The 24,694-nt window shown below is 42.4% G+C and overlaps 2 protein-coding genes across 5 annotated transcripts in view; one reads left to right on the forward strand and one right to left on the reverse strand.

Moving 5' to 3' along the window:
- Positions 1-5,211, reverse strand: part of LOC142020493 (uncharacterized protein F13E9.13, mitochondrial-like) — a 42,387-nt gene extending 37,176 nt beyond the window's left edge. Inside the window, exons 1-3 of one of the 2 annotated variants that reach the window (XM_075008341.1) lie at positions 5,149-5,211; positions 4,741-4,816; positions 2,977-3,059 (exon numbers count right to left, since the gene is read on the reverse strand). In XM_075008341.1, coding sequence (XP_074864442.1) covers positions 2,977-3,059; positions 4,741-4,813 — 156 coding nt within the window. In that variant the 5' untranslated portion in view covers positions 4,814-4,816; positions 5,149-5,211. Of the gene's footprint in view, positions 1-2,976; positions 3,060-4,740; positions 4,817-5,087 lie in introns of both variants that reach the window. The other variant, XM_075008342.1, reaches the window with a different exon arrangement.
- A 49-nt stretch (positions 5,212-5,260) lies between these two features.
- CCNE1 (cyclin E1) lies at positions 5,261-21,690 on the forward strand. 3 transcript variants are annotated; one of them, XM_075008345.1, is made up of 12 exons: positions 5,261-5,579; positions 5,807-5,855; positions 5,982-6,072; positions 6,376-6,444; positions 13,345-13,487; positions 13,576-13,711; positions 15,671-15,817; positions 17,858-17,953; positions 18,669-18,803; positions 18,905-19,016; positions 19,100-19,257; positions 20,529-21,690. In XM_075008345.1, exons 2-12 carry the CDS (start codon positions 5,842-5,844, stop codon positions 20,649-20,651), a joined length of 1,224 nt encoding a protein of 407 aa, XP_074864446.1. In that variant the 5' UTR covers positions 5,261-5,579; positions 5,807-5,841; the 3' UTR covers positions 20,652-21,690. The 3 variants fall into 3 exon arrangements, with proteins under 3 accessions (XP_074864446.1, XP_074864448.1, XP_074864447.1); XM_075008347.1 differs by lacking the exons at positions 5,261-5,579; positions 5,807-5,855; positions 5,982-6,072; positions 6,376-6,444 and adding an exon at positions 6,471-6,557; XM_075008346.1 differs by lacking the exons at positions 5,261-5,579; positions 5,807-5,855; positions 5,982-6,072; positions 6,376-6,444 and adding an exon at positions 6,858-6,937.
- Positions 21,691-24,694: the final 3,004 nt, after the last annotated feature.

Here is a 24,694-nt window from a genome sequence, read left to right on the forward strand (position 1 = left end):
AGTTTTTTATTTTTGTGCCTCATTTATCCTTTCCATTTTTGTTTTATTCATACATAACTATAAATTTAACACATTTTTAATCTCCTACATATGCAAAAACCCGATTGTGGAGCTTTTGTAGCATGTTGGTGGCCCCCCAGAGAGAAAAAAGTTGAGAACCTTTGCTCTATGGCTGTAGAAGACATAAAAACTCCATAGATTCCACCCCATCTTAACTGTGAGTCATCAGTCCAGAAAATTACTTTGCATGGGGTAAACTTTGTGAAATCCACGGCACGCTGCGCGGGCACAGAGGTCTGCCTGGATGCAGCAGTTCACATGGTTTAGGCCTAAGTTTTTAACATCTCAAATTCTATTTTGGGCTTTGCCTTCAAGGACATATATAACCTTGTGCCTGCTTATAACTGACTGGTGTCCTACTTCTTAAACATTTCTTCTTAATACTTCCTTTCATCTCACTCTTTCAGTTTCATGCACTTTTACTCTTCCCCCACTTCTTCCAGGACTCCTTCTAGCCAATATTTGGTACACTTTTCTTCACATTAAATGTGCTGTGTTTAATTTCTAGCCTTCCGTAACTTAGAACAGGTTCTTAAATTCAATCTTACTTTGACTGTAAAGTACCATGTGAATTTGATACTATATAAAAAGATTAAAAATAGAAATAAACATTCCAAATGCCAAGCAGAAACTAAAAGCAGTTCACAGGAGTGACTATTTATCCATTTAAGCCCTGTTTAAAGCTCAGACACTGAGAACTGCCATCATTGCCAGGCCAGAAATTTACACTTGCACTCCAGCAAAAGGTACAGCAAGCACATGGCTACCGAGTGCAATGAAATGTTTAAAACATATCCTGACCTTTTAAAAGGACAGGCACCATGTTAAAAATCTGCTGAACTACAGAAATGACTACAACACCTAACATTCATAGAAATTCAGTCACTATTTTTGCCTTTAAAAACAAAAAGCAGTCAAGCAGCACTTTAAAGACTAGCAAAATAGTTTATTAGGTGAGCTTTCGAGGGACAGACCCACTTCTTCAGACCATAGCCAGACCAGAACAGACTCAATATTTAAGACACAGAGAACCAAAAACAGCAAGCAAGGAGGACAAATCAGAAAAAGACAATCAAGGTGAGCAAATCAGAGACTGGAGGGGTGCGTGGGGAAGGTCAAGAATTAGACTGAGCCAAGTACGCAGACGAGCCCCTATAGTGACTCGGAGAGTTCCCATCACGATATAAACCATGTGTTAATGTGCCGAATTTGAATATAAAAGTCAGCTCATCCACTTCTCTTTCCAAAACGGTGCGATGTCTCTTCAGTAACAGTGATTAAACACATGGTTTAAATCGTGATGGGAACTTTCTGAGTCACTATAGGGGCTTGTCTGCATACTTGGCTCAATCTAATTCTTCACCTTCCCCCCCACCCCTCCACTCTCTGATTTGCTCACCTTGATTGTCTTTTTCTGATTTGTCCTCCTTGCTTGCTGTTTTTGGTTCTCTGTGTCTTAAATATTGAGTCTGTTCTGGTCTGGCTATGGTCTGAAGAAGTGGGTCTGTCCCACGAAAGCTCACCTAATAAACTATTTTGCTAGTCTTTAAAGTGCTACTTGACTGCTTTTTGTTTTGATAGTGTATAGACTAGCACGGCTTACTCTGTGTTAGTATTTTTGCCTTTGTTGCCTTTGGCTGAGACTGGCCTTTCAGAATGCCTCTTTCAGGCTGGGACTACACTTGCCCCCAACTTCGAAGGGGACATGGTAATCAGGATGATGGGAGATTACTCACAAAGCGCTGCAATGAACATGCAGCACTTCATTAGGTTAATTCTCTCTCCCCTGGGGCCACTTTGAAGTGTCAAACTTAGAAGTTCTGGCATGCATGTAGCTACAAAGTTACCACGGGGGAAAATTAGGCTAATGAAGTATTGCATATTTACCGCAGCACTTCATTAGCAATCTCCCGTCGCCCTGACTACCATGCCCCCTTCGAAGTTGGGGGCAAGTGTAAACAAGCCCTTAGATATGGAAAGTAGAAGAGAACTTATTGTCAGAGGTATATAATAAAAGGGCTACACTTGGAAGAAATGGACACAGGTGCTTTTTGTATCCTGCACAATTTACACTGCAGAGACCAGCACAACTAACACAGGTTGAATCTGCTTAGAGGGGAAGTGGAGGTTCTTGATCTACTGCCTGAGCATACTCCATTCTCCAGTAAGTCCATGAAACAGAGCACTTTAATTATATTAAAATACAATATGTAGGACAAACAAATAAAGCACTTTATAAGCACTGAATAATTTTACCAAAGAACAGAGCTGACTACATTTTTTTGCAATGATCAACTTTTCTTCGTTATATTAATTATTTGTGTTACCATAGTGCCTAAGACCTCTAGTTATGGCCAGGAACCCATGCTGTAGACACTGATGAAACATAAAAAAAGAGACAACAATGTAACTTCCTTAACTAGTCTGATTCTTCTATAAGTTGATTGTAGATATGGTTAAGTGATTGGCTTGAACAGCAAAGTGCTGATCCAGATTCTTCCAAAGCTCACAAATACTGTGATTTATGGTTTTGGTTTAGACTAATATAGAAATTGAGGTAATCTGCGAAATAAGAACCTACCAGTGCTTTTTTGTGCTGTACTTGCCGGTACAGAGTACCAGCACCTTGGCAGCCGCAGCCATGGGATTGGCTGGGAGATGGGGTGGGATGGGGAGCTGGCTAAGTACCAGATCCTCTTTTATTTATTTATTTTTTAATACAGAAAAATGCACTGGGATCTAGGACTGAATTTCAAACACTTTCTAACAATCTGCACATCAGGCTGGCTCCAGGTTTTGGCAAGAACTCGAATATAAATGTGCTCTTCAAAATATTAGCTCTACAGAATCAAGATTCATTGTATTCTGATATAACAATGTATTTATACAAAAATCGAAATAAACAATGAAACTTACAACTCCAGCATCCTTATAAATCTCAGCCTCATGACAGGCTTTATCAGTGATCTGGATCAATGGCAAACTGCTCTGTGGTGTCCCTGCAAAGAACAATAATGTTGTTATATGCCATGATACAAGCAGAAATCAAAACAAAGCCAAAGTTAGATTAAAAATATTGCAAGCATTGGCAAAAGTGCCAAGTTGGCATAAAGTAGCAGAGTAAATAATATGAGCAGTAGGCTGTTGCATCATGTCTCGTACTTTCATGGTATCTTGTCCCTAGTCGAACACGACTGACATGCTTGGACCACTGAGTTCCTAAAACGGGCTTAAAAACCCTCACACTTCAGGAATGTCAAATGTAATCTTACACTGAACCAGACGAGCACCTACCTTGTCATTCTTGCCTTTAGTTCTGATCACGCCTCATTCTTTACCAGTGACAGTGCACGTACTTGTGTTTCAATCTGTGGCAGTGTCACAGGCAATTACTTTGCACAGGCTATGGGAAATGAATACAGAGAACACCAAAGGGACACAAAAGGAGGCTTGGTAGGGGGATCCTCAAATGATTCACCTGCAGTGGAGGTTAAGTTTTGCATGCCAATTTTCTCAAAGACTCACAAACAGGAATGATGCATAGGAGAAAATGTAAGGACTACATTAGCGCTAAAAGGAAGTTTCCCAGTACACATAAACACAATTAGAGTGGTAAACTGTGGCAAAATAACTCACTGATGAGTAACAGACAAAAAGCAGTGAAGTCTGCTGGTTTTCTGTCTGTTCTCCTCACAGTAAAATGAAGATCAAAAACTTTGAAGTGTCTTCTGATATCTTGGTCCCTAACTTCAGGCTTTATTTTCAGAGGTACAGTACATTCACAACTGCAACAGAAGAGGCACTTGGTAACTCTGAAGATCAGGCTGTAGCTGTTACAGATTGTGCAACCAAACTCAGAAGCCACTCTAAAAATACTGACCTAGTGCTTTCTTTCAATTTGTTTGCCCCAGCTATTAGATTGCTTCATGAAGAAGAATGAAGGGCATGAAGATTTGCCAGATACTGATTAGCCACACTACCCAGATGGTAATTTTACATATTGTTCAGTGTGAATTCAAGGGCATATATCCCAGCAAAAAACATGCATGCATGCATCTTTGCTAGTGGGTTTCCCGTCAAGAATCCCTGATCTTTTGCAACCCCCCCGACCCCCCATAAATTCTCAATTCCCCCTAGTCACAATCCAGCACCCACCCTCCATGGGAATGGCGAGCTCCACAAAAGGTTGTTAACTTCTAATATTCCCTAAGAAGGAAACAACAACAAGGACAAGCATTCTTCCGAATGGCTCAGGACATGAGATCTCAAATGTTTCACTCAATCATGGTGCATGAGGATCTCATAAAAAGTCACCTGCTCTAATGTTCTGGACCCCACAGCAAATCCAGCCACCAAGCTCGTGCAATGTTAGCAAAGTCCAGGGATCGCACTCTCACTCAAAAACTGGCTCATTTACACATAACACCACCTGCTATGTTGTGACCACCTGGTGCAGAGTGGATTTTTACCTTGCTAGATTACGGCCACAGGGAGGTAGCAGGAAGCAGCCAGGTGGACAGTGTGGAAGAATGACAACATGCTAGCTCCACCTCATTTTTATTCCGTGCCTGGCTGGACGTTGAGAAACAGCAGACAGGGGACAGTGAGGTGTTTCTTAAATCAGACTCACTGGACTCACGTTTATCTGAGTGGCAATCAATACAAAAATTCTTCTTTTACCTGGTAAGGCGCCCACGTGCACCATCCCAATGACAACTGATTTCAATCGCCCAAAGAGCTCCAAAAACTTCATCGCCTATGGAAAAACAGAGAGGGGGGTTCCCTCGGTCACTGGGGGTGAGGGGCAGACCCGGACCGCCCCTGGGGCCCGCTCGGGACTGGGGGCACAGCCCAGCGCGCCAGCCAAGGGCAAAGCTGCGAGGGAAAGGTCAGGGCACGCCCGGCTCTGGCGACCACAGGCAGGCGCTAGAAAGCTCGGCCGGGCCTGCTGCCCCAGGCAGCTCCCCCGCCGGCAGGGCGCTTCCCCTCCGGGCGCAGGCACCATCCCGCCCTGCCCCGTCCGTGACCTGAGCCGGGGCTCCCAGCTCAGCCCCGCCGTCCGCCCCCGCGGCCCGGCGCCTTGTTTACATCCAGGGGCAGCCACGCTGCTTCCTCCCGCTTCCGCGTCTGGGCCGCCGGCTCCTCCCCTGCGCCCGCAGGCCCCGCCCAAGGCGGCTACCCGCCCGGCCGGCTGGCCCCGCGCTTCTGCCCCCCCCGCATGCCCGCGGGCCGGGCCGTCTGCGCCCCGCCGCCCCTCCTGCCGCCGCCGCGCGCAGCCGTCGCCGCGGCCGGGGCCCCGCAGCGCCCCGCGCGGGGCCACGTGTGCGGGCCGGCCAGGGAGGCGGCCCCGCGCCCTCTAGTTTAAATGTCCCGCTCGGCCGGGGCCGCTCTCTGCGCAGGGACGGGAGCGGCCGCGCTGTGAGGCAGGAGGCGCCCAGCGGAGCCCGCCCGCGCCTCGCTCCCCGCCCGCCGCAGCGCCTCGCGCCCGGCTCGCGCGGCCCCGGCAGCCTCTCCCCGGGGTAAGGCAGCGGCGGGGAGCGGGATCGGGGGCCTGTGCCCGGGGCTGCTCCCCCCCCCCACAGCCCCTCGGTCGTTTGCTGGCGGTGCCCCGCGTGGGGGGAGGGGGGAGTCCCGGCCCTACCCGAATCCCCCCAACGCGCCCAGCATCCGACCCCGGCGGCCTCCCCGGCCCCTCTGTGGGGGCTGGGGAGCTGCCCCCCTAACCCTCTCCTCTGCCTTTCCCCAGAGTCGGAGCCGGCCGCCCCCTCCCGTCCAGGCACCATGCGCAGGGGAAGGTGAGTCTCCCCGGCCCCTGCGGGCGCGTGGGGGTGGAAGTGGGGCAGGCCAAGGTCTCCATGAGGCCGATCCCAGAGGAGACTTCCTCGAGGGGCTTACGGGCCTGTATCCCTGTCTCTTGGCAGTGACTCCACGGAGGAGACGGCCCCGCTCCAGGGCGAGGGTGCTGCCGAGCTGACCATGCGAGCCCGAAAGAGGAAAGCTGATGTGGCCACTGTAAGTACAAAGGGGTGTGCTTTGCGCCTAGGGCTAGGCACTCGTCTGTCATTCTGCTGCCCGCCTGCACTCTGCTGACATGTTTGGACTGTGGCCTCCTGTGCCCTGGCTGGATTGTGAATGTCCATGTGGCATTTTGATTGCCCTAATTGGGTCAAATGCTGTGCTTTGTCACAAAGGCGTGATCTGCCTGGAGTAACAACTGGCTTTATGCGGGTGTGACTCGGGGTAGAGTTTGGCCTTGTTAGCACATGGCTCCCTCTCTCTCTCTTTTTTTTCTCCCTCCCCCCCATCCCATTGTAGTTCCTGCAGGATCCTGACGAGGAAATTGCTAAAATGGAACTGAACAAGAAAAAACAATATGAAAACCAGGTAATGGATTTGGCTGTGGATACATAGTCACCGATTGGTTTTAATTCTCTGCGTGCAGCACTGCTAGCATGCTTCATGCTAATTGAGGAGGGGAGACTTGGACAGTGACACTAGTAAGTTAAGCCCCTCAATTTACCCATGTTGCCATGGGATCTTTAATGTTGTCATACAACATATGAGGTCTGCCTGAATTCTTGTGATTGCAAGACCCCATGTCCTGGGTTTGCATGGCCTTTCTGGACTAGGGCCTTAATTTTACATGGGTAGATGCTGTCGCAGAAGCCATTTACTTCGTTAGAGAGTTATGCAGTGTGGGGCTAAAGCCTAAGGCATGTGTCCTATCCACTTAAATATAATTGACAGTTTTTTGTGTTCTTTTGTGACATTCTCTGTACTTTAAATATGTAAGTGAAAAGAGGACGTGTATGCATCTTCCAGCCTATCAATGAGGAGTTGTGATGCTGAATGTAGTTCGAGTGACAAAAATAAAAAGGTGCGCAGCTAAAATGTGGAAATTTACAATGTTATATACTAATGAATGTACATTTCATTGGCATTGTTGCACCCAGGGGTAAGGCATTGCAGTTCCTATAAAAGCACTAAGTGGTATTCACATAGACAGCACTAGCTGGCACAGAAGAGGTGGAGATAGGGAGGAGAAACCGTATCCTTAGCAAGCAGTGCAAATTTTCTGAATCTCCCTGTTACAATAGTTGTGATTTTTTGAAAGGTTGTTTTAAACTTAATTTCCTTGTTCCATTCTCCCATTCCACTTCCATTCTTTCTTTGTTCTGCAAATCTTTGGACCTACCACTGACTGCCCCACACTTTCATACACAAGATGTGTACTAAATTTGTGAGGTTGCAGTCCCTGCAGCCACAAAGCTGTGAGGCCATGCCTGTGGACTCTTGGATAAACAAAGTGGCAGCCCACCAGGGATTAATCCTGGCAAACTGTATCCAGCGTGTGGGCTGCTTATTGCTCCCTTCTGATCTAACTACAACTGGCAACTGAAAATTTGAAGACTAATGTGCTACATTACATATGGGCATCATTGTTTGGAATGCTCTCTGCTTTTTGCAACTGCATATACTTGTTATCACTCAACATGTTAAGCTGGGCTCAAATGGTGAGCATTTAATGAGGGGATCTCTCCTTCCCGTCTGTCTTCCTTCTATGCAGCATATTAAAGTAATTTCTCACTTTTGACAAGGGGAGCTGTCTGTCCTTCACTGCAGTTGGTTTTCTCCACCCTTCCTAAGAAACATTCCTGAATTTGAGGGTTTTTAATACTTTAGCTACTTACTAATCAATTTCTAGCTTTCACGTTATTAGCATTTACCTCTTCTCCCCAAAATTGAAAGTAGGCAAGTTTAGCATAAAATGTTCTTACTGTAACTTTTCTTACTCCAGAACTACAGTCCTATCTAAACATGAAAATTAGATGATTTTTAATAGATGCTGGAGCAATTACTCCACGAATGCATGGTATATTAAAGTACAATTGAAGCACCAATCCCTGAAGTGTAAATTGAAGACTTAACTTCCTATAAACCCCCTTGGCACTGATGAGAATAAGGTGATGCAACTCTGTATTTCATAAATAAGTGGTACCCAAGTATCAGTCTGTACTTTGAGAAGATTCTGTGGCTACTTTGTTATAACGGATTTGTCAGATGATAACATTTGGCTGCACTGCAGCAGCTCCTTGGTCTGTGGTGTAATGCAAGCTATTCTCTGGTATAAATTGCCATAGCCCACTAATGAGATTGCTCCACTGCTGTTGGTACTGCACAAGCTTGTATGATTTCTAGTGAGAAAGCAAGATGGTACATACCAATAGCGTAGTAAACGTTAATGTGCAAGTATCTCCAAGTCCTGTACAGCATACACCATGTGGCTTTTGACATTAAATAAATCATTACATGCTAACTCAAGCTCCATTTTACTTCATGTATAAAGTAGTACGGTCACATCCCACTTATGGCATGTTAACACCCAATTCATTAGCTTGTTTCTGTTGAACATAAGGCCTGAGCTTTTAATTAGGATGCAGTTACCCTTTATGTGATGAAAGGGTGATTATATGAGGCTGATGGATGCAGAGTACCGCAGATACTCTGCTTTTGAAGTAAGATAACAGGCTTTATTGGCAATCCTCAGGTGAAGTTTGGTCATACCCAGGGATATTTTTGTGCCAGGGCTTGCACCTCAGCAACCCCAGCCATGGGATTGACTGGGGAAGGGGGTGGGGAGCCAGCTGAGTACTGGCTTCTCTGATTTTTACTGTCCATACCTAATAGGAGTGGGCAAAATATGGCCCACAGGCCAGATCCAGCCTCTCTAGTATTGCCATTAAGCCCACCATGATTCTGCATGCCACTAAAAGTCCCCTAGAGCAGCAGATGCCTGGGCAGGCTGCTTGCCTATCATGGCCCTATGCCTCTCCTAGAATTGATCAGCTAGGGTTGGCATGTTTCTTTGTGCCTGGCAGAGGGAGTAGAGGCAGGCAGCTCCATGTACTGCCTCTGCCTGCAGCATCGTTGTCACAACTTCCATTGGCAACAAACTGGCCAATGGGGGCTGCAAGGATGGTGCTTGTAGACAGCTTGTTAAGACAGGCTGCCCCCATCCCTAACCCCCGAAAGCCATGCAGAGACATGTCTGCAGGAGCCAGTCACTTTGGAAGCAGCTTGGGATCACAACATGCAAGCAGTCATCCCAAGCCCTGCTGTGCCACCAGCTGGGAGCAGCCTGTGGCGACTCCTCATCCAAGCTTGCACCTCACATCCCCTGCCCCAGGTCAGAACCCCCTTCTGCACCTAAACTCCCTCCCAGACGCCTCACCCTCTCCTGCACCCCAACTCTTTGCCCCAGTCTGGAGCTCCCTCCCAGGCCCTGCACCCCTTCTGTTAATATAGTAGAAATGTCTAGCCCAACATGACTTGCAAAATTTGTGAAGTAGCCCCCCTTGTGAAAATTACTGCCCACCCCCAAATTGGCAGCATGTCTTGTGATGCAAAAGTCCTTTAAACTGGGATTATTTTTTCATGTAACGTGCTGGAAGGTACCCCAATTGGTGAATTAATAACCAATATAATCTTTTAGATGAACTATGTGTGCTGTCAGACTTTGGGTTGGGAATTGAAACATTAATTGCAGTGGTCCTTTCCCTTGTCTGACTTTAACATTTCTCTGGCTTGTTAGAGGCTGGCTTGTGTATCTGTCCTGTTCCATAATGCTTGATGCTAGTCTAGAATAATTAGGATTACATTACATGTCACTTTCTGGAGGCATAGTGCAGGAGAACATTTTTCCTCATACTTGGCTTAAGGCGCTAGTTGCCTGGGGGTGGGCTCAGTTTATATCCCTCAATCTCATCTCCCAGTTCCACCTTGATGTTTGGTAATTTCAGCTTCCATGCTGATGATCCAGCCAGCTTCCTTATTTCCTCTTTCCCTTAGAGTTCTGTGTCAATCCCTATGTACAGCAGTGGTCTAGACTTTTAGAGCTATGAATTGCTGCTTGTTCACCTGTGGATAGATTTCTCCATCAGCCTTTCCTTTTTGTCCTATGACAGCCAAGCGCTTAACTTTCTTGAATTATCCAATGCTTCCTTCCTGTTGTTGTGGGTAGGATACAGGAAGAAATACAGGGTTTTATCCCCCTTCACCCCCTGCCAATCCCTCTGTCATTGTACTATGTAAGCTTCCTTGCCAAAGAACTCCATGGATTTCACTTATAAAACCGCTGCTCTTCCACACTGGATTCTTAGGGTTTTCTTTCTTGATGAATAGTGGGCTTGGTTTGTGTGCCATTTCAGCTCCTGCTCCAGCATTGCAAAGTGCCATTGGAAGAGCCCAGGAGTCACGGAATTTCCTGTGCCAAGATTTTCAGCTGCACCTGCTATCCTGGATATATGGGGGGGCAGGTCTCTGCAGAAGAGCTGATTTGCTGCTGCTGAGTTTGGGGACTAGATTTATACAAACCTAAACTAAGCCTTGCAACAAGTGACTGTTTTTCTACTTAAGTCGTTACCATTTTTTTTCAACTAATGGCAACTAGGCAATCCTCTCAGTTGCTATGGTACAAATGTATTGTTTTATATGTCCTGATCTGAAATTGGTGCTGTCATAAAATCTGTAGCAGTCTCCATCTCCCCCACCAAAACCCTTGTCAAAGAAATACTGAACTCTCACTTAAAATGACTATAACTTCTTCCTCTTCACTAGCTTGCTAGATAAGCTAAAGAGATGCAAATGGCTTTCTAAAATGCTGCCTCTAAAGGTAATCTACCTTGCTTGCTAGGACCCCTGAACGCATAGCCCCTCACCTATTATTTCACTCTTAAACCCTGCCATGTTTTCTCATTCCAATCCTAGCAAGGTTTACTTTATTTTAAACCACCCAAACCTTAGACTTTGCCACATTGATGAATTGCATCATCAATTTTTTTTTTAAAAACTTACGTCTTGACTGTTTAGATAGGGAGGTCCCTGCCCCAAAGAGCTCACAGAGGTGCCAGATGTGCGCAACGTTATACAACAAATATATAATTCTCCTTCCTTACAGTTCTTTTCCATCCCAGTCTTGATTAATTGTTCTCAACGGAGCCTGCAATGTAACTGGACAGCAAGGTGTTACTGAAAACTAACTTAAAGGAAACAGAAAAACTAAGAGCTGATGTGACACTACAGACTTTCAGTTCATAGGGAAGCTGCTGTCATATTAATGTGAATGATGTGTTTTTCCCCTCCCCATCTGAATGGTGATACAAGCGGCACTGGAGTCTTGGACACAACTGTATAAATGGCTGTGACAAAGTTGCAGGAACAATTTTTAGACCTCTTTTTAAAGAGCAAAACTAACTAGCTTTTTTCAGTCAGTGGCTTGAGTAGTCCAAAGTAGATTTTTCACTGTGAATAAACTGAAATGTGGTTATGAGTATTCTTGAATGTAGTACTTGGAAAATATCGTCAGTTGTGACAAAGACTGAAAACTCAGCTTTGGAAACTTGTTCTACAAGTTAAATATAAACACTTATGAATTAGTGTCTTCTGTCTAAACCTGGTTGGGTTCTCGCTGAAGTTTTGGTCCTGCCACTGATCCTGAAAAAGGGGTGTTACTTGTAAGGTGGCTGCCTCCAGTTGTAGGCTTAAATGCCCAGTTTTAATTGAAATAAAATTAAATATGCTTATTCTTGATTATAGGATTTTTCTTACTTTGAGCTTTCAGAATACTGGGCTAGGCAACGTGGGCTCCGTCTCTTTAGGAACTGGAGTGATAACTTTACACTGGTATCTTTGTATAACAGTGGGAAAAGTGTAAAGTGCTTAACATTTTCAAATTTGTTAGTGTCTGTTTTTAATAGGAAAAGACTAGTTATTATGAGTTGGTTTATTCTTTTTTTTTAAGACTGAACATCTTCAAATGGCTACATGTAGCAGAGTAGCTGTAGTAAGCACCTGGGTAATTTAAAGACACTGGTTCAATTCTTACCTGGGCTGGAAAAGCAGACACTCCCAGTTTCTTCTAAAAAATGGAATAAATTGCCTAGGGTGATTGTAGAGTCTCTGTCAATGGAGATATATAAGAACAGGTTAGAAAAATATCTAGGAGGGATGATATAGATGCTGCTTGGTCCTGTCATGAGGGCAGGAGACTGGACTTGATGACCTCTTGAGGTCATCTTGAGGGACCTTGTGAGGTCCCTTCCTGTTCTATGATTCTAGGTCAAATAAAATATATACGGTCATTTTTGTATATGTGAAGTGATAGCAAAATGTGAGCTTTCTGTTTAACCAGCTTCACGAGATGAGTGGTCAGTACCCCCCGCCCCCCACACACAGAGCATTCCTCCTCTGCTGTGTTCAGCATCCAGGACATTTGGCGCAAAAGTCAGATCTTTGTCTGGGAATCTCATTTGCTTATTCTTCACCTGAGCCCTAATCCTTGATTGTGTTACATAAGCTAGGATGACATGCCTTGTATGCCACATGGCCAGAATGCATCCCCAAATTTAGACTTCTGGTGTTGGATCACAAGTGACTGCGCTGGGTCAGGGAAGCTGACTGTGATTCTGACATCGTAATCCAAGGCTACATCTATACTACTCAGGGTCGATCTTCTGGGATTTGATTTTACACAAGCATGAAATTAAGCTCTGAGGGGTCACAGTTAACCTCTGGACTCCTACTGCATGTTTGTGAAAATGTTTAAGAATGAAATAATAGGTGAGGGACTAGGTGTGGTTAGTGCAGCTAGCAAGCTAGGTAGATTATCTTTAGAGACATCATTTTAGAAAGCCGTCTTGCTTCTCTGTAGCTTAACTAGCAAGCTAGTGAGGAGGAAGACGTGAGGAGTAAGGAAGGTTGAAGGGAGAAACTCTCCCATTGACCTTCCCCTGTTAAGACAAACAAGTTAGTGGAGTGTTGATATGTCGATTTTTAGCTACTCATATTGGCATAGCTAATATTGCCTCTCTGCAGTTGACTTGTATGTCCCTTGCACACACAGTCTGAGGGATTAGTACTTCGGATGGGGAACAAGCAAATGAGACTACTCACAGATGAAAATCCTTCTCTCATTCAAAATTTTCAATGTTCAATGGAGCAACAAAACTCTCTCTATGCAGAACACCTCTCTCCCCTTCCCTCTCTCTCTCGGACATCTGTGACCCTTCAATCCCAAAGCATGAATGGTAAATGACTTGTTTGAGATCAGCAGGTGAAAGTTTTTCTTAATGTTAAAATACACCTATAAACTTGTTTTGAACTTTAGCTACCAACAGGAGTGCTCAGCTCTCTGATGTAATATCTTTTTAGTAGTCTATGTGCATTGATAGCCCTAGAAACTATAAAACCAGTTATAGTGCAACATTTTTTTCTTTCCTTTAATAGCCAGCTTGGAATAAGGATGTGCAGAAAAGTCCCCATATGCTGATTCCCACACCAGATAAAGATGAGCCAGTTAATATTGGCTTCTCTCATTTTGTACACCTAAGACTTAGTCCAACTAGAGCTTCACCGCTACCAATTCTGGGGTAATTGTATTTCATTCCCCCTTTCTTTATCCTATTTATCATTTAACAGTATATACATAACATGTTTATATTTTTTTTTTCCCCTTAGCTGGGCAAATAGAGATGATGTATGGAAAAACATGCTAAACAAAGAACAGACATATGTGAGGGATAAGCATTATATGCAAAAGCATCCTCTCTTGCAACCTAAAATGAGAGCAATTCTTCTAGACTGGCTAATGGAGGTGAGCTTTGCTTTTCTTGTTAATGCTTTAAGCATGCTGTAGGTAAGTATAGAAATGTCATGAATAAGGTGGATTTGTCTAAATGCTTGATATGATCTGCAGTTTTATGAATGTTACATAATCCATAAAGTATGAGACTATCAGTGAACTTATTTACTCAGCGTGACATCTAAGACATTTTATCAGTGATGGCAACCTAGAACTTAAGAGTATCCTAGATTGAGCAAAACAAACGAAGATGAAGTTCTGGTGGAGGGGAAGTAATGATGCATGTAGAGAAGTTCAGAACTCTGATGTAGTGCCTAATGTTTCTTAGTTCTAATACTTTCAGCATCTAAAACATGACACACAACTGTTTCTAACCTGATAAAATTGAAAAAATGCTACTTTGGCTATCACTTGACAAGTACTGTCTCCATTGCACCCAATTTGTGAGATTTTTTTTGTCTGTTCTGGTGTGTGGAGAGGAGCTACATGTTTATGAAAATGAAGACCTGATAGTCTGGTCTTGTAGTGTTTGTTTTCCCAAGTTAGTTATTTCGTTTTTCCTTTTTCCCTCAAAGCGTTTGAGTCTTGATTCATTCTGCTTTTGCATTTGGAAGACCAAAGTTAGCCACTAAGAAATTTCTTTTTTCATATGAGCACAAAAAATGAAACCATTACATTCCCAGGTTTGGTCTCCGTTACTCAGGATGACATATGACTCCTTATATTGACCTAATTTTGTCAGTGTACACACTACAGATGTGCCGCACTGATGTAAATGCTGTGCTACACCAGCGTAACTCCACATCCATGAGAGGGCTTATATTGGGCTTATGTTGGTGTAGTTAAGGCAATGCAGTGTCAGTGCAGATGCTTGAAAATTGACAAAGTTGAGAAGCTAGAGCCCAGCTACCCCATCCCATTTGGATTCTTGCTTAGGGAGCCAAGAAGCTCAGATATTCCCTGCTCCTGGCCAGGAGCCTAGTGGGGGGGGGCAACTGGGCTCCCAGCAGGGAGCTGCAGGGCTCTCAGCCCTATCTGGTGCCTCTCTTTGGTGGGTGGAAGAGCCCACCCTACAGAAGGATGTCAGCCGCCACAGTAATTACTGGGATTGAGAGGTCACTGGTGTTCCATGGAAGGGTATCACTGGTGGCTGTAAACTTTCCTTCCCTTGGTAGAGTGACCATCCATCCCATATTAGGCAGGACGGTCCTGTATTTGGGATGCCAAAAAGGCATCCCAACTTATTTTTAAAAAGGGACTAATTGTCCCATGCTTGAGTTCTCCCCCTGACCTTTTCCACCAGCAGCTGCACAGGTATGGCTGCTAGCGGAAGTCACTTCCCTGAGCCTCAGGGAAGTGTGGGGAGCGTGGGCGGCTGCCATGTCCCTGCCATTTCCCGGGGCTCCCGGGGAGCACTGGTGGCTGCAGCTTCCCTGGGGCTCCCAGGGAGCGGTGGTGGCCGTGGCTTTCCTGGGGTGCGCTGGGGGCTGCAGCTTCCACAGGGATCTGGAGAAGAGCCAATGGCTGCAGCTTGCCCAGGGGAGTGCTGGCAGCTGCCGCTTCCCCGGTGCTCCCAGAGAGGGCCAGTGGCTGGGGCTTCCTGGGGCTCCCAGGGAGGGCTGGTGGCTGCTGCCTCCTTCCTGGCTCCCCGGGGCTTGATGGAGCCAGGAGGAGCCGCCCTTCTCTGCCATATCTCCCATATTTGGGATGGCAAGATATGGTTGCCCTTTCCATTTGTCAACTTAGGATTGTAGTGTGAACATGCTCCCACTCTTCCTATTCCATATTTGCTTTTTGCTTTTTTTATATTAAAAGCTCCGGTGTGAAATATCCCTAGTTTTGCCTCATTAAATGTTGTTCGCTGCTTGAGATGAAACCTGCATTTTAGGTACTTGAGTTGGTTGGATAGCTGCTAGGATTAGTATGTGTTCTGTACTTACCTATGAATATGCATTACTGTTTCTCGTGCAGGTTTGTGAGGTCTACAAGCTTCACAGAGAGACTTTTTACTTGGCACAAGATTTCTTTGATCGGTTTATGGCAACACAGCAAAATGTTGTAAAAACACTATTGCAGCTTATTGGTATTTCATCTTTATTCATAGCTGCAAAGCTGGAGGTGAGAGTCTCCCTTCTACCTACACGTGGACTAGGAAATGCTTATTTTTGTTGTGTGCTGGGCATATTTTTGCATTTAGAAAGTCATTATTCGAAGAGGAATTTTAGAGACGTTTGTCAGAAGAAAGAAGACTCAACTCTTGCTACAGTTCCTTTCCATATTACTCTGTATAAAGTTACATCTGAACATGCTATTCCTTTATACTCATAGAAAATACAAAAATTGAGGTATAGTTACCTTGGGTTTTAAGATTTTTCTCTGTATCCAGAGACCACTTGTACAATAAAGAACATAAAACAAAAAAAGCAGTCAGGTTGCCTTTAAAGACTAACAAAAGAATTTATTAGGTGATGAGCTTTCGTGGGGCAGACTTTATCAGATCTGGAAATAGTGCTGAAAATCAACTGGCATGACGAATGTATAACAGAGAGCTAGAAAGCAAACAAAAAGGAAACTAAAACTGACAAATCAGATGGGTGCAGGGCACAAGGATAGGGAGGAAATTACTTACTGCAAGTGTCTGTTGTTAAATGACTTGTCTGAGATCACTACAAATATCAAAGATAGGGAAGCTGTCTGTGTAAGGTAATTGCTATCTCTATTAAGGCCAAGGCACAAAGAGTCAAACTTGAGAATAAATTCCAGTTCAGATGTCTCCCATTGTAATCTGGTGCTCAAGTCCCTGTGTTTGTAGGATGGAGAGTCTCAGGTCTTTAATACTATGGCCTACTCCACTGAAATGCCCACTGACCGGTTTGTGTTTTCAGTTTCCTAATGTGTGATTTTTGTCCATTCATTCTTTGGCTAAGTGATTGTCCAGTCTGTCCAACATACATAGCAGAGGAACGTTGTTGGCACATGATGGCATATATAATATTAGTGGAGGCACAGAAATATGAGTACCTGAAAGAATATAACTGACATCAGGACTGGATGACATAACTCAGGAGTTGTCCCTTGTTTTAATAGTCAAGTTATTAAAACCAAGAGGGGTGGGAAAATCACTTGTTTGAACTGTAAAAGGTGAAAAGGAATAGAAATCTTTGGAATGTATTTGATTCATTAAGATATGCTTTGGCGCACATCCTTACTTTGCTCCTAAATCATAAGGCCTCATCTTATTTATTTATTTATTTATTTATTTTCCTTTAAGTGTGAGTAAGCTAAAGCCAACTTGCGGCAGGTAGGGGAAACATATGTATTAAAAAAGCATTTATATTTTTGAATTACAAACTCAGTTGCAGCCAATGTCTGTTTCTTTTTCTCCCCACTATTTAGCAAGCCAGATTGAGACCAGATATATTCCATAATCTTTAAAGGGACATCCTGACACCACATATGTATTGGACACCAGGTTTATAATTCTAACCTCAGGAAATCAGACTGTCATTGGCCATGTTGTGCCCAATAATGATACAGGTTAAACCTCTCTAACCCAAAACTCTCTTGTCTAGCAAAATCTGTAATCCAGCATGATTTTAGTTAGCTGGCTGGCCACTTATGGGCATGGCCAAGTTTCCCATGGTCCAATAAAGTTTGTTTCCTGACTCCAGTCCTGGCTCTGTGTTCTGTGCTGTTATTTAGCTGTAAGTTACCCCTAAATGTCTTCTAAGAAGCCCGGTAAGCAATGAAATTGTTGATAATGCTGCTAGATAATATTGACCTCTTATGGTCCAGCAAATTCTCTCCTCCCGCACTGGTCAGGTCCTAGGGTGCCAGATTAGAGAGGTTCAACCTGTATTTCTTTTAAAAGGCTAATCCTCTTGAAATGTAACACTAATAAACCTCCACACTAAGATTGGAAGCTGTCCTGCCACAAATGTGGTCATATGTTGTTCAGCCTGTAAAACGTTCTTAGGCATATGCAGATGTTATGTCTCTATGTATGCATTAGGAGTATACGGAGATGAATTTGAGGTGATAGAATAACTTGAAGCTGTTGGTATGAGCTATAAGGCCATGTGTTGTATCCCTTGCAGTCAAACCCTCTCTTTGGCACTCATACTGAGTAAGTTATACTTTACATATTTTATCTTTCAGGAAATCTATCCACCAAAGTTGCACCAGTTTGCTTATGTCACAGATGGTGCTTGTGCAGAAGATGAAATCCTTAGCATGGAAGTCATCATTATGAAGGTAGTTACAACCTTCTATCATTTACATTTCTATAAGGACCAAAACATGGGGGCTGCAGCTACACATGCCCCTTCCTTTCAGAAGGGGCATGTACATGAAGTATGTTGAAAATGCTAATGAGGCACTAATATGAATATTGAGCACCTCATTTGCATATTAGCCATCTGGAGTGTTGAAAATGCTCCTTTCGAATAGCAAACTAGCTGTGTAGACAGGATTCCTTTGAAAGGAAACCCCGATTTCAAAAGTACCCTTCTTTCCCCAGAAAATTGGTGACCCTCCCTTTCCATGTTCTGGAAAACTGGGATTTCAGGCACTTTCCAGGCACAACTGAGCCCTGACCGTGGTTAGGGTAAGGGGAAGCTGCATACCATATCTTGCGGTCATAGCTCTTAACAGTTTAAGAGGAGTCCTTGAAGAAAGGGCACATAGACACGCTCTCTAAAGTTATGTATACAGATATTCCCAGAGAGTAGTATTTTCCTCTAGTTCAAGTTATTGACCCATAAGACATAGTAACTGCATTCTTCTCAAAGTTATAGATTGCTGGTTTGGTTAGGTTTTTACATGGAAAAGTTCATTTTCACCCAGGAGGAAAAAACATTTTCTTTGCACTGGTGCTAGCAGTAGGTAATGCATAGAATATAGTAAGTGCATATTCCAGTGTTTACATTTTTGTTAACATTTTCCTGAAATTTTTATACGTTTCTTTCAGGCTCTTAACTGGAACTTAAATCCACTGACAGTTGTATCATGGCTAAATATTTACATGCAAGTTGCATATCTAAATGAGCTTTATGAGGTATTGCTGCCACAATATCCCCAGCAAATCTTTGTACAGATAGCAGAGGTAAGGGTGACTTCATTCTCAAACACAGTACACCTTGTGCTAAGAATTGTCATTTGTTACGAGATTGCCACATGTTAGGAGTCTGTCTTCTCTCTGTGTAGCTTTTGGATCTCTGTGTGCTCGATATTGGCTGCTTGGAATATACATATGGAGTACTTGCTGCTTCTGCTTTGTACCACTTCTCCTCATCTGAACTGATGCAGAAAGTTTCGGGTAACTTAATGCTTTCTAGTTACAAAGGTTTATCTGACAGGTAGCTTAACCTAAGGCTCACGTAAGTAACTTTCACCTTCCAGGTTACGAATGGTATGACATAGAAGAGTGTGTAAAATGGATGGTTCCATTTGCGATTGCCATCAGGGAAGCGGGAAGCTCCAAACTCAAACACTTCAGAGGTGTAGCTCCTGAAGATTTGCACAATATACAAACACACATTAACAGCTTGGATTTGCTGGTATGTATTGTTTAATCTTTATGTAATTGCTAGAGGCAGAAAATGTATGTAAGGTATAGGCATTACAAAGCTTTTTTTTTTGGTGACATGCTAAGAGCAAATGCATAAACTAAATGCCTTTAAGAAGTGATACACAGTATATATTTAAGGATTTGTACTTGAGTGAAGTGGAGAATATAAACTTGAGCTTAAATTGCAAATATCCTTAGGCAGTACCTTATACAAAAGGGCCACTCTTCAAATTATAGGCTTTTGGTGATGGCATAACACAAGGAACACTTGATAATTTATTTGTAAATATCATGCAGAAGCCTATTACCACATTGCAGATGCTTGCTTTTCCCTACCGTAGTATTTGAGATGCTTCACGTGTTGCATATTGGGGTTATTTTTTCATACGAATTATAAAACATACAGGTTCCTCATTATCTTTGGAAAGATAGAATAGTTTAATTTTGGGAAAGGAAAAAGTCCCCAGTTGGCTGCTTTTATTTTCTTCTCCACCAGTAATTAAATACTTACTATAGACCCGCTAGGATCAATATCATATGGTCCCAAGGTTTGCTAGCAATCAAGTCTTTGAATAAATGAAGCAATAATGTTTTAAGGATCAGAATATATTTGCTTGCTACAAGTACAGCTCCACAAATCATAAACTGGAGTTAACTTTTTATTCAATAATTCTTTTATATTAAAATGTAATGGATTATAAAAACACCTCCTAAAGCTTAGTGCAACTGAAATTCTACTATCTTATATACTTGCAGCGTCTGTCTCTAATGCTTATGATATAATAAGTCAGAATGCTGCTAAGTTTGATCTGTCATAATTTACAGTATCTGACTAAGTACATGCATCTTCCTGCACTGAAGTTTTTGATAGGTCTCTGTAGGAACCTGCCTAATTGCACTCTGGACTCATATTGATATTACTTTAACAACAAAACTGGGCACTGGAAAATTACCTAAATTGAAGAATTAGCATTGCTGCATTAGTCTGACTTGCTCTAATAGCTGCTTGTTCGTAGCCTGTCTTGGCTTTGAAGCGACTTCAGTGGTATAGTGTAAGAATTTTTAAATGGGATAATAGATTGGTGAAAACACTAGAGAGGTTTAAATATGCAAATGATAGCTTTGGAAACATAACGGGTATTTAACTATAACATAAGCAATACCTTAATTCTTTATACCATCTATTAATATGCAAGGCAAGAATAGCAAAGTTGGTTTTGTAACACACTAACTTAAACGTTACCTTTTTTATTTGTTTAGGACAAAGCTCAAGCAAAACAGGCCATGTTGGCTGAGCAAAGTAGGACTTCTCCTTTACCCAGTGGTGTCCTCACACCACCACAGAGTAGTAAGAAACAGTCCACTGGGCTGCAGCTGATATGACTGAAAACTGTCTACATCAGAGACAATTTAGTTGAAGTGCCTGGTTTTTTTTTTGTTTTTGTTTTGTTTTTTTTTCTGGTTCTGAATCCTGCTCCATTATGGAAATGCTGCCAGTGAAGTTTAGAAGCTTTTATGGATTCTAAAAAGGAAACTTGCATTTTTTTTGTCAAGAATCTGCTATATGAATTTTTATTAACTATGGATATTTTAAAGAAATGTATCAAGTACACCAGCCACTTAAAAGAATGCTGAAGAGTGCTCCAGATGCTGCTAAGGAAGGTGATACTTGATGTGACCAACTGTTCAGAAAAAAGGCTTGAAGTTAAAAACTGCAACTGTGTGTGTCTGTCTTTGGATAACTCGGGGTCATTTCACCTTGTGGGGGGGCAAATGGGCTTGAGAATGCTGTGGAAGCCTCTTTTCAAGCTTACAACTTGACTTGTTAAAAACCCTTTACGTAAATGCTGCTATGTCTCTATATCAATTTTTAAATAAAAATGCTGTCCAAGACAGCTGGTTTTATATGTGTTTGTTGTATTCTCCTTGTGGTAAAGGTAGCTGTTTCAGAGTAGAAAATAGGGGCTGTGGGAGAGTTCAAAAAGTAAGAATACCTTCTGTTACCGCCAACTCTTTCCCTGGAAGCTGTCACTTGGATACAGAAATATGACCATCCACAGAATAAAGCTGTTAATGCAATTGAAAACAGGGAATAGTCAAATTTATATTTTTTCCGAAATATTTTGAATGTCTGCTTCTGGAAACTGGTATTCCACCTCCACATCTTGCAGATAAGAGATGTAAAACAATTTGTGGCATTTGTTTTTCCAAATGTCAGTGAACAGTGTCTATTGCAAAGGCAATGCTGAAAGTTCTGGGAGGCTTTCAGCATTACTCATGTGAGTCTCCCATAAACTAAGTAGGAGCAGCATGAAACAAAGGAATGGAATACAAGTTGTTTGGTGTTTTCATTAAATTCCAAGCATTCAAACTAAATCTTGCTGGTAACTATAGTGTTTGAAAGTAATTTAGTGGAGGAGGGGGCAGGGTGGAAATCTGACAGTATCTAATGCCCTCGTACCTTGGAAAAAAATGTAGACTAAATCAAGTGTTACATAATTCTGCCAATGGTTAAGCAATGCATTTTATCTTAGTGATGCTGTTCAGTCTCTTGAAAGATCCTCCTCTGAAAGACTGTAAATTGGGCACTAAAGGGAAAAGTGTAAATGTAAGTTGAACAAGTTTTCAACTACCATTTGAATTTCTTACTTCTTGTAGGAGATGTGACTGACAGTGAGGCATGCACCCTATTGAAAGGAATGTTAGAAATGCTCATGTGATGAAAATGCATGTAACTTAGTACTACTATTAAATATCCTCATACTCGTTTAAAAACTGAGCAAAAGTATTTCAGAATTTTTCCAATAGAGTAGTTTAGACACACCTCGTATCTAATGAGAAATCAGTTTTTTAATGCAAACCTTCCTCTCACTATTTCTAATGCTTTCTATGAAAACTTCAGCATTAAATAATGAGCACCACATACAGCCCCCCAGTTGACAGCATAAAATGAGTGTTAAACTTTTAATTTAGGACTTTTAATAATGTCCCCTCACTAACTGTGGAAAAATTGACAACTGCAGACACTGCAAATGTGACAAGCACTAATTTTCAGTTTCCTTTGTCAAAAAGCTCTTTCTGCTTTGACATTCTAATGTTTGAGAATAAATGCAAGGGTTACTTACCCCCCTCAGAAGGATACATGATAGAAATGAGTTGTACCTCACAGCAGTCATTGTGTGAGCAGTTGTCTTTAGCAAAATGAAGCTTCACTTGTATACTGAACCTAGTTTATGTTTAACTATGACGTCAAGTGATTTAAAAAATTAATCTCATTATTAAAAATAATAGAATACTATTTATTTTGGATGTTTTCTGTGTTTTCAAATATATTTCAGTTACAAGACTGAATACAAAGCATACTGTGCTCACTTTGTTTTTTTTTAACTATTAGCCCTGTAAAAACACTTTTCAGTTCACCTAATACAAATACTGTAGTGCAATTGTTTTGTCATGAAAGTTGATCTTGCAGATATAGAATTATGTACACAAATGCATTCAAAAATAAAACGGTGTAAAACTTTAGGGTCTACAAATCCACTCACCCCCATTTCTTGTTCAGTGGCTCAAACAAGTTTCTTTACAACTGCAGTAGATAATGCTGCTCACTTCCTAATTACAGCATCTCCTGAAAGCGAGAATAGTGAAAGTGTACTAAAATCTGACATTTGGGGGGGGTCAGCATCTGAAACTACCATAATACAGAATATATGGTAATGTGCAGGTAAAAAACATGGAGCCAGGAGTCCTATAATAATCCTCCAAGGAGTTGAATCAAATTTTTAATTTAAAAAAAAAAACAGCCCACCATGAACATGGAAGCATTTCCTCAGGAATTGTGGTTGGATATGAGGAGGTACATGAATATTTAGCATATCTGGCACATAAATGCCTTCCAATACCAACTAAAAAAGTGCCATGTAAATGTCTGTTCTCATTTTTTCAGGTGATACTATAAATAAGAAATGGACAGTGTTATCAACCATCAATGCAATGTTTCTCTTAGGCTATTTCTACACATGCCGCTTGTTCCGAAAGTGGCATGGTAATGAACAGCCTGGAAAATGCTAATGAGGCATGGCTGTAAATTTCCAGTACCTCATTAGCATTCATTTTGAGGAAGACAGGGCTTCCAGAAGGAAGATTTCCTTTCTGGAGATCCCCTCGGGACCACACTTCTATATGCTATTTTGGAGTCTGGAAGAGGTTCTTCTGGACTCCAAATCATGTGACTGTATGCTAATGAGGTGCTGGAAATTTACATCTGCACCTCATTAGCATTTTCCAGGCCATTCATTAGCATGCTGCTTTCAGAACCAGTGGCATGTGCAGAAATAGCCTTAGAGACTGGCTAAACAAGAAGTAGCACTGAGTGGACTTGTAGGCTCTGAAGGTTCACATTGTTTTGTTTTTGAGTGAAGTTATATAACAAACTGCATTTGTACGTTGCATGTTCAGTATAAAGATATTGCATCATAGTACTTGTATGAGGTGAAATGAAAAATACTTCAGAATTTTTGCAGTGCAAATGTTTTGTAATCAAAAGTAATACAGAGTGAGCACTGTACATTTTGTATTATTGAAATTTAAATCAATACATTACTGGGACTTTTCAGTTTGGAAAAGAGGCGATTGAGGGGCGATATGATAGAGGTATATAAAATCATGAATGGTGTGGAGAAAGTGAATATAGAAAAATTATTTACCTTTTCCCATAATACAAGAACTAGGGGACACCAAATGAAATTGATGGGTAGTAGGTTCAAAACTAATACAAGGAAATTTTTCTTCACACAGTGCACAGTCAACCTGTGGAACTCCTTACCCGAGGAGGCTGTGAAGGCCAGGACTCTATTAGGGTTTAAAAAAGAGCTTGATAAATTTTTGCAGGTTAGGTCCATAAATGGCTATTAGCCAGGGATAAAGTATGGTGCCCTAGCCTTCAGAACAAGGGCAGGAGATGGATGGCAGGAGATAAATCACTTGATCATTGTCTTCTGTTCTCCTTCTCTGGGGCACCTGGCATTGGCCACCGTCGGCAGATGGGATGCTGGGCTGGATGGACCTTTGGTCTGACCCAGTATGGCCATTCTTATGTTCTTAAAATGTAGACAAACATCCAAAATATTTAACTTCAATTAGTAATCCATTGTTTAACAGTGTAATTAAAAACTATCATGAATCACGGATAATTGGAGTTAATCATGTGAGTTAACTGATTCATTGACTGTCCCCAATTCTGGCCATAAGCACTTAGTAACTTTTGCCTTATTTCTGAGGAGAGGAGACTTTTTTATGTTCACATTACACTTAATCATAAACCTCTCCAAGCTCCTCTAATTATCTTCCACTATGGCCTAGACCACAATAATAATAATCAGCTGTTAGAATGAATTAGACAAAGCAGAGTTTGAAATTTTTGGAAT

This window comes from Carettochelys insculpta, chromosome 14, assembly GCF_033958435.1.
Source record: "Carettochelys insculpta isolate YL-2023 chromosome 14, ASM3395843v1, whole genome shotgun sequence".
Classification (NCBI taxonomy): domain Eukaryota; kingdom Metazoa; phylum Chordata; order Testudines; family Carettochelyidae; genus Carettochelys; species Carettochelys insculpta.